Genomic DNA, 10,251 nt, shown 5'->3' with positions numbered 1-10,251 from the left:
TCTTTGACCCAGCGGGATCCACCCCACTCGTCACCCCAGTGAAAAATATTCCCAAAAATCGCCCATTTTCTCACCCCAGTAGATAAATCACTCACCCCACTGTAATACTGTAACTGAAAATGACCCTATTGAAAGATACGAAGAATCCGCACATACCCCACTCAAAATTTTATGATTTTGACGTACCTCAGTTGAATTCTCACATCAAAAGGTTCACCCCACTAGAATCTCCCCTTCTCTTATGGAATCCACTTTTTGAATTAACAAAATGCACAAAAGAGCTCAATTTTTTCAAAAATGTATAATTGTCCATATCACTGCGTCGTCAAAAGTTGTAGCAAGTTATGATCTAAACAGATGGTCTAGAATATATCCGATATGTGTATGAAAGTCAAAATTTTCCGTTTTTCAGTCAAGCTTTTCTGAAAAAGAGGTCGGTCGTGGATCGATCATTCAAGTTCAGAAGTAAAAATAATGATGATCCTAAAAAATGATGACCTTCAGGTAGGCTTGATGACTAGAGAAAAATTGATAAATATGCAAGTTGCTGGGTTAAATAAAAATGAAGCATGAAAACTTTGATAGGACATAAATAAATTTTTTTATTTGCTGCAAAATTCATAACAAAGGAGTCAAAAATCTAAAATTTTCCCCGTCGGCGCAAACTATGGTTTTTATGATTAAAAGTCTTATATCTCACCGTTCCAACGCAGTTGAAAAATATATTCCCTATCAAAAGCCTCAGATAGTGTAACAACGACTCCGCACTACATTTTATAATTTGACATTTGACTAGCACTGCTAGCTACTCTACCTCAGAATAAACTTTCAGAAAGATTTTCTTCACCCCAGTGATAATCAAGAAAAAATTGGTCATTCCACTCAACTTTTCGGGAATTATCTTGCACCCCAGTGAATTTCAGATTTCTCACATCGCACCCCACTGGATGTTTCACACCCATTGGGGCACAGAGACAGGGGTGTCAAAGTTAAAATTCTACCTTTCGAACCTACTGTAGAGCACTTAAGGGCTACATACACTACACAATATATTATCAGGCAATATATTAATGATATATTGCTGAATGTCGACAATATATTGAAAAAGGTGTCCGTAATATATTGTCCGCTCGATTTGCAATATTCCAACAATAAAGGGGGGTTGTTTACAGAAACAAAATTCACTTTTTATAATAGAGTACCAGTTGTTTACTTCGTACATTACGGTTTGCAAACCATATTGTCGAATTTTGTTCGTCAATATATTGTGTAATCTAAGTAGCCTTTACAAATGGATTGTGGTTTCAAAACTTCCCGGGGGATTTCCCTTTTGTGCCATGTTTTTTGTCACTGATTGTAGAAACTAAAAGTTTTTCACACCTCGAGCATGATTGCATCTCATCTCTGGCAGTAAGACAATTCAGTTCTCTATTGTTCTTTTCCGGACACTATTCAGGGTGTCTTGATTGAGACATTTTAAGGTAAATAGTTGAAAATGTTTTGAAAAGAATCGCTAGCAAAAATGTACTCATAGTTTTTTTAAAAGACCAACTAGATCAAAAGTTTTGGTACAAAAAAACACCCTAAGTAGTTATCCAAAGTTGTACGATTCATGTGAGTTCTTTAGCCCTTTTAGATGAGAAAACCCTGTGAAGTTTCTTTTTAATTAAAATTACAAAAAAACTACTTCATGAAATCTTTTTACAAAAAAATCTTTAAAAAATTCCGATCAGAGGTTCTGGTTGACCGGGATCAAATATAGACTCCAGCGCTGCATGAAAAACTGGAATTTTTTTGTATTCTGTATTCAATTCAATTCAATTCGGTCTTTCCGTAAAAAACGATTACATTACCGGTAGGTACAAAGAATAAAAATATATAATAAAATATTCTGTATGTCGAGCAAAAATAATATTTTCTGACATTTCCATAGAAAAATATCATGTTTTCCTGATTTAAAAAAAGACTATATTTGAGTAAATTTGATATTTAAATCAACTTTTGTTGCCGAAAGTTCACATTCGGATCTGCCCAAAAATGAACTACATATTTTCAAAAGGTTCACATTAACACACATTTCATGCTTTTTTTTCAGGGTTTTTCACATATTGGAAATCCCAGTTTTTCATGCAGTGCAGGGTTCATAATATCAAAGCAGGTTAAACACATAAAAGCCTACGTAGTCTTGGAACATCATCGGTCAAGATGCGTTGCAATGTCCCCTTTCGATCGGCCAATAATCGTAACAACGTCTTCTCATCAACCTTGTTCTGGTCTTCACTCTTTTCCTGATCATACAACGTGCCAATACCAGCGCTGATCTTCTTCCCATAATTCCGACGGAAAATTCTCAACAACTTTGGATTTCTTTGGTAAACTGGAAAATCAAGACCAAGGAAAGAGACCCCAATTGCTTTAAAAATGATTCCATGATTAACAACAAAGTCGAAAAACTCTTCAGTGCTGTCTGGAGAATCTTTAATACATTGCTCAATGGCTGTGAAAGGATTGGGCGCTCCAGTAAGGCGGGAAAGTTCGCCCGCCTTTTCGAATTCCTTTACGTAGACAGCTTTTGGGAATAACAAACCAGGTGAGCCAAACAATGCAACTGTGGAAATTTGTGGATTAGCAGCTTTGGCAGCTGCAACTTTACGGAAATCACTTGACATAACGAAAACGTTATTTACCATACCAAGTCGTGTTACCATAGCAGCAACCAACTGACCAGTTTTTGCAGCTTCAATGGTATCCCCTGTAAACGGTAGGTAGGGTACCATCTGTGTAGAATAATAGAAAAATAACCTTTGAAAATCCTCTACAATCTGCCCGGGGGGGGGGTACTTAGGCAAAAATGGATGATGGGTATGTGCGGACGGTAAGGGTCGGTTTTTTCACCTTTCAAAGTCTCTAAGGGTCGGAAAAATCAGAAAGTTTTAAATTAGTTTCTCTAAGGGTCGGAAAATTCAGGATTTTTAGAAAATTTTTTGATTTCCAGAGAAAAAATTGTAATAAAGTCTCTCAAACAGTCTCAAAGGGTATGACTTTTTTCAAAAATCGAAAAAAAAATTCAAAATGTCTCTCTAAGGGTCACCTTTTCAGCAAATATCAGTCTCTCTAAGGTTCGGTTTTCGGAGGTCCCGTCCGCACATACCCCTATTACCCCCCCCCCCCCCCCCCCTACCCCCCCCCCCCGGACAATACAGTTTTACAGATTTCACTATAACGAGTAAATATCAAAATATTACAAAACAATCATCAAGTAGACCACCAATCGAGTCATCAATTAGAAATGTCTATTAACAGTTCTAATGGCAATACAAAACTTGTACACGTTGAATTCTCATGGTCTTCAAGAGAGGTCATCAGCAAAAGAAATTTGACTCCTGTCCTGGAGAGCACTATCTATGCTCGTGAAATATAGATTTATTATATTTACCTCGATAAAATGTACAACTTTATACTGGCGAGTTGCCAAAAGAACATCTTCAAATAGTGGAATTTTTCTTGTTTGATCATAGTTGAATATCTTTCCACCTAAGGTTTATAAGTCAGTAAGGATAGTGTATATTAATATCAAATCGAGTACAAAATTAATTATACTTCCATTCCCGTGGTATTCTAGCAAGCTAGACAACTCATTCTGACATAGAAGAAATAAAGAAAACAAGGGGTACAAATTTTAGAGTTACTGCAAACAAAATCCCGTAACAATAATCGTATTAACATATAACGTCTATACTGGCTGCGTTTAGACCAGCCTGGCATTTGTAATTGCTTGCAGTATTCTTTTGAATTCTATTGTTCCGCGCAATTGTTCGGTTTGTCAAATGCCTAATGATGCCAGCGTGTTGGCATTACGTTGGCATTTGAAATGCCATTTTGAGCAAAGGAATCCCCTTTTCTGGCATTTCAAATCAAACAAAGGAACCAAAACAAAGAGAAAAAATTACATTTTTGATTTTTTAAAGTATTTGCACGTTTTTTATTCAGTTCTTTCTATAGATTGTAAAATTTGCAAAATTTGCCATAGCCTAGCCCTACGGCAAAAAGTTTCAGTCTTAATGACTGCAGTTTTTGAGAAATTCCATGCTTTTCATTGTTTGATCTGTCAAAGTTGAACTTGAGGGAATCACCTTTTCAGTAATGACTCTAAAAAGACGATTCCTTAAATGCCATGACAGAAAATACAAAGGAAAAGCTATTAAAATCGAATCCCTCATGAGCAAATGCCAAATTACAAATGCCAGTTGGTCTAAACGCAGCCACTACTGTATTACACGCATTATAAACGACTCCAGTCTATTCCCGTGGCGATTGATCTGGTCATCTCTAGCATACTTTGGAGGGCTCCCTGGGGAAGCATCAGGCAAAATGGGATTCCAGTACGTGCAAGACATAAGGATCCCTTTTTGACCTAAGTCTCTCAAATTAAAAACAAAATTTTGAAAAATAGACCCTGAAAGGGTCGTAAAAACGTCATAAAAGGGGCAAAATTTTGGAAATTCAGTCTGTCAAAGGATTGATTTTCGAACTTTGGATCACAAATATCCGTCACATCATGAACAAAGTACCTCCCGTGGAAGGCTCTGGATTCATTCTGAAACTCTGTCTATACATACTTGAAATCAGCGAAGTTGAAAGTTTCAAAAAGTTCAAAGCTCAAGATTATGGGTCTATTAAAAAAACGAAAAAAATGGTCTTCTTCATTTTCATCTTCATTTTACAAAAGAAACTAAAAAACCTTATTGGTGTTCCTTATCTTTCGAAGCTCTTTTTCATCATAAGGGCTCTTTCTAGGTCGGGGATACCGCGGGCCCATTGCTATTTACCATATACATTGTGTTGCAAAAAGAAAAGGGACAAATCTTTATATAAGTTAAAATCCTCATAATTTATTGGAAATTTTATGACTTATATACTTAATATTTCAATCTCCAAAACCTATTCAATCATTTCGGGAAATTGAATATCTATTGAATATCTGACTTTGCATGTTATCCTTTGCTCACATTTAAATAAAAGTTAACAGTTGTACTTACTTATACGCAACTTAAACTATTGCATTACTTACCGAAATGTATTTCTTTCATGATGTCAAGTTTTTGAAGCTCTTCGTAAGTACTCTCGGCTACAACTTTATTAACACCCGTCATACGCTAAAGTAAATACAAATACTTTCGTTATGAGGTATAATGTGTATCTCATGATTTAAATATCAAACGTTATACTAACCTATTATCTACCAGGGAAAAACTGGGAATTGTTGACCGATGTCAACTATGAACCCAAACTTGACCAATCTTGCTATTTCCAAAGCTGAGATAGTTCGATTTTAATAAGTTGTCGTTTCCAAAATAAAGAGTTAAGAGTTAAGAACCCCAAAAATGAGTTTTACCGACTCTCTTGAAGATTTGATATTTTGATACGGGGATGTGCCGCTGGTCAGGATCACTTGAAGTTTTACTTAGCTATGCGAAACTTAAACTATTGCATTACTCACCGAAATGTATTTCTTTCATGATATCAAGTACTCTCGGCTACAACTCTGTAGATATCTGACAGGGTCCCTAAATGTACCAATGTGTATCTGACAGGTTCGACCTTTGGTTATTTTGGACAATTTTCAGGGTGAATAGTACAAAATTGTTCAATTTCTTTGTCTGCTTTTAGTCGCTTTTGCCACTTTTCGGTGGTGAAAATGGTTTTTTCGATTTTTCGTTCCTGACAGGGTCCCAAATTTTTTAACTCAGATCTGTCAGGGTCTACTTTTGAAACTTCAGTAGCACGTCCCCATCAGCCGTCAAGCCCAGTACACCTTCCCCGGGACTTTTTGTTTGGAATATTGCAGTTCATCTGGGACTTAAATATCAGCAAACTATTTTGCTTCAAAAGAAACTTGGAAAAGTTTCGATGAAATATCAATTTTAGTTAGTTGACTCTCTCTAATTCGATCTTCATGGAACCAAACAATTTTATTTGAAATAGAGAAAGATTCGAATTACAGAGAGTAATTAAAAGGGTTTAAAGGAGACCAATATTTTAGTTCGAATTACAAAGCGATTCGAATAACAGAGATTCGAATTAGAGAAGGTTAATTGTATAAAAAAGATTTACTCACTTTTGTGTTACCATCATTGAAAAGAATCAGCTTATCATCTTTGGTCTTGGCTACATCGTACTCAACTGCTTCAACACCGAGATCACAAATAGCGCTTATTACGCCTTCTTTTGTGTTTTCTTGAAACAGGTCAGTTCGCCCTCGTTTTGATATTATGACTGGTCTAGCCGTACGCAGAAATAGATGACTTGGCGAGACAGGTTGTACTTTCAAATTCAATTGATGACAGCTTGCAGGATATTTTCCTAAAATATGAATTTATGGTGTGTTATTTCCATTAATAATCTTTACGATTCATTTTTTCATATATTTCTTCTTGGAATCGTTTTCACTAGTTTTGGGGTTCAGTTGTGAAACATTTTGGGAAAATGCATTTTGGTCTTCATGTCAACAGATGTATGTTTTTAATGTTGACACATGACTTTTTAGAACTTCAGGCACCAGGATAACGACTTTGACACCCCCGTGTCACAGACCCGCTGGGCACCCCCACCCGCTGAAAAAAAAGTCCAAAATTTTGTCCCCGGGGAAAAAAACGGGCTAAATTTGCCTCCGGGGAATCCCCACTGAAAACTTTTAATTTTTTTAGATCCCCACTAAGTAGATCTTCAAAATTTTTATTTTCCCGCCGGTCCCCACTGCAACTTGAAGATTTTGAGAAAACCCCGCTACCCGCCTATGCTCAAAAACATCAACAGAATTTATACAAAACTTTAGTTTGAAAACTTATGTTAAAAAACTGCTAACTGCTATTCTATCTTTGATTAACTCTTAACTGATAATCTTTATCTTTAAGACTGACTGTTCATTGTCAAGCAACTTCATCCAGCCAGCCAATTTTTTTAACATCCAATTTAGATTGTCTACCATATTTGTTTTGATTTTGAAATACCTTTAAATATATATTTTGCACGCTTGCAAGCTAAGCGAAACAAACTGACAGATTTCTTTACCTAAGTAGTACGCGCTCAGCTAGGCTAGAAAATCCCGATTTTTTGTTATGAACAGGCCTGTCTAGAACGAAAAAACTCTTGTCTATTGCTCATTCCGACATCGACTTTTTATTTCTGCCTATCTTCTCTGAGGCTTCTTTCTGACCCCCTGGTGACTTTTCTAACTTATTTACTATGTTTTCTGACTATTCTAAAGTGTTTTAACTTACCTTGAAAATATTGACCCGCGCCCGACCGGGGTTCGAACCCACCAAATGAAAGAGTTTCTGATCAGAAACCCAGCGCGCTATCCGTGGAGCCACACTCGCTCAGCAGAACACAAAATTTGGAAATACTTATAGAATGACAAAAAAGACGGGGGTAATGTTATTATAATATGGGTAGCAGTACCCCTTTTTTAACCTGACTGAAATTCGAGCCTGCCGGGCCCAAGGCGATGCACCCGGCACAGTGACAAGCCGTTAACTAGCAATCCTGACCTAAGCAATTCCAAACAACAAAACCCCCGGAAAATTTAAAATGTCGGAATGAGCATTAGACAAGAGTTTTTTCCCATTGGGTCATGTTGAGATTTTAATTTTATGACTTTTTTATGTACGAGTTAAAAAGAATGGATTGCTGTGATTATGATGAAAAGGAAGACAGAAGGAAAACAAACTTGGAAAACTTTGCAAGAAGCTGAGTCCTGAGAGGGACATGTTTGTCTGGATTTATTTCTACCTCAAGAAAAAAGAACAGTCATAAGACGAAATTTATACAAGGGAGAGAATGGATATTGTCATTGTAGAAGTACTCAAAAATTATGGGAATGATTTGCTTTGAATCTTGTTGTGAGGAATTTTATTTTGTCCATCATGATACAGCATGACCTATGGCCTGCAAAATACAGCAGCAGCAGAAGCATATGATAGGGCTATCTAGTCTAGTGACCAACAAAGACAAAATTGTTGAATTGATTGCATGATACTGAACCTGTCAAATAGTTCCGATAGAAAGAGATCGTAAACAGACTTCTCAAGACCATGAATGTGATTTTTGTTATCAAAATTATGAATCGGTCAATGATATTGATAATTTGACGTGCTTCTTCCCAAACTCAGAGCTCAAACATCAAACGACATTTCTTGAACTAACTTGGGAATATGTTTTAAATTCATTTTTGATGGATTATATTCCTGTTCCGCTATCATCCTGACATGCATATACACAAAGTAAAGAAACCCTATGCTATGATTTAAAATAAAGAACCAAGAATTCATTTGCTTGACTGAGAAATGTTTTTCATTTTTTTGGAATTATTGTAAATTATTTTATGTTTTGGCTGGTGTCTCTTGGAATTTTAATGAAAGTGACATAAGGAGAAATGAATGTAGAGGCATATTATATTACTGTTTGTCTAGTTTTTACATTTTATTTCATATTTAATTTTGTTGAAAAATGTCCATAAGTTTCATTAAAGCTTGATAATAGATTTTTATTTTTCAAAACAAATGAACAACTTTGATTCAAAAAAACTTCAACATAACTTTTTTTTTCTCTCACAGAGGTTTTGATATAATAGATTATATATACACAGAATTTCTAACAATTTTCTTGTTCATCTCTTTTGTATATTTTTATGGCTCTCTCCCTTTGTGAGGCTTCTGATATTTTCATGTTTTTTAATAGAAAATGTGTATATTATTTTTGTTGAGATACCTATTTATTCAAAAAGTGAATGGATTTTAAAAGAAATTGTGAGATCTTTTCTTTTTCTATCATAGCTTTTTTAGCTTAACGGTTTTTAATTTTATAAGCAACGCAGTGCTTAAGGGCTCAGGCCTCAACATGGCCTAAAAGCAACTTGGCTTAGGAACTCTAGACCTGAGTATGGAAAATTTTTAAACTACTAGGAAACCCATTATTTTCCTTTTCCACTCTGAAAAGACCTTGAAATTTTGCTATATTACGACCAAAAAACTGCTGTTTTACTGTCAAAAATTTGAAATTTGGGGCCATATTTAGCCAATCTAGAGGGTCCTATTTTCAAAAAATTTGGGCCCGTCGGCCCCAACCATGGTGGCGCCTCCTTGGACACTTATGTAGCCGTTACGTCATAATAGCAGAGATACACCACTCTTTTTAAATCCTAAATCCCTCCTGTAAACGTAATCAAATACAATCGAATCCGAAAAAGTGGGGTAATATTAAATTGAGAGTCGATTGGTCCATTAGTCGATCTTGTACCATTGAGATAATCTGGTCATTAGGATCATGGTATACAAAATTTATGTCCGCGATCATGAGGACGTTGATCTCATCAAATATATATGGCAACTGGCCTAGGAAAGTAGCTACTTCAATACAGCTTGTCTATTTCTTTGCTATTCTACCCATTCAAGATGAAAGGTCTATGTTTGGAAATTTTGGCCAAATAAACTTAGGGAGGAAATGATATATAAGTAATTCAACTTTAATGAGCCTCATTGACCCAATCAAGACTGGGTGGGAGGAAAGAAAAAGGTTATTATGCATTATGCATATCCATATAATTACATAAAGATTGAAATAAAACTGCTTGTTTATCACACTTACTGTACTGTTTCAACAAACTTGGAAAAAAAAGAAAATTTCGAAATCCCCACTGAAATTTTTATTCTAATTCTGTGTCCCCACTGGTATATTCTGTCTTTGAAAAATCCCCACTGGATTTACAAAGAAAAATTTTTATCCCCGGTGAAATTTTAAAAGCCACCGGGTCACTGAGACAGGGGTGTACGACTTTGATTTATTTCATTTATTGCAAACAATAATTAAAAACCATATTTAGTCTTCCCCTTAACCAAACAGAGCAGGTTTTTTATGGTCCTTTATTTCTTGTCAATTAAAACTTCAAACTGTGATTATCATACGCCGTGAAAAGAATCGCCAGACTTTCTAAATGTTCTGCATTACTGAGCTGTAAACGTAGAATTGTAAGGGGTTTCCGATCTTACATGCGTTTAGCCTTTGGCTGTATCTTATTGATTGCGTACCTTGAAAAATACAAAAAATACTTACTTCTTAAACGTCCACCTTTTCGAATGATTTTCGAATCCAGCCCTTGGACTTCAAAGTACAAAAGAAATACCCAAAAAAGTGCTTTAAACATGTTCACTCTGTACTGTACTGAATGATAAGACTGCAGTAGTTTAAGTGTTT

At 35.6% G+C, this 10,251-nt stretch overlaps 1 protein-coding gene across 1 annotated transcript; it reads right to left on the bottom strand.

Moving 5' to 3' along the window:
* Positions 1-1,637: 1,637 nt before the first annotated feature.
* On the bottom strand, positions 1,638-10,251 carry LOC136811983 (uncharacterized). The gene is made up of 5 exons (XM_067068586.1): positions 10,111-10,251; positions 6,119-6,363; positions 5,072-5,156; positions 3,437-3,534; positions 1,638-2,777 (listed from the first exon to the last, which is right to left on the bottom strand). The coding sequence occupies exons 1-5, from the start codon at positions 10,199-10,201 to the stop codon at positions 2,160-2,162; spliced, it is 1,137 nt and encodes a 378-aa protein (XP_066924687.1). The 5' UTR covers positions 10,202-10,251; the 3' UTR covers positions 1,638-2,159.

Source organism: Clytia hemisphaerica, unplaced genomic scaffold, assembly GCF_902728285.1.
Source record: "Clytia hemisphaerica strain Z4C2 unplaced genomic scaffold, Clytia hemisphaerica genome assembly, whole genome shotgun sequence".
Taxonomy (NCBI): domain Eukaryota; kingdom Metazoa; phylum Cnidaria; class Hydrozoa; order Leptothecata; family Clytiidae; genus Clytia; species Clytia hemisphaerica.
This window is presented reverse-complemented; position numbering and strand designations above follow the sequence as displayed.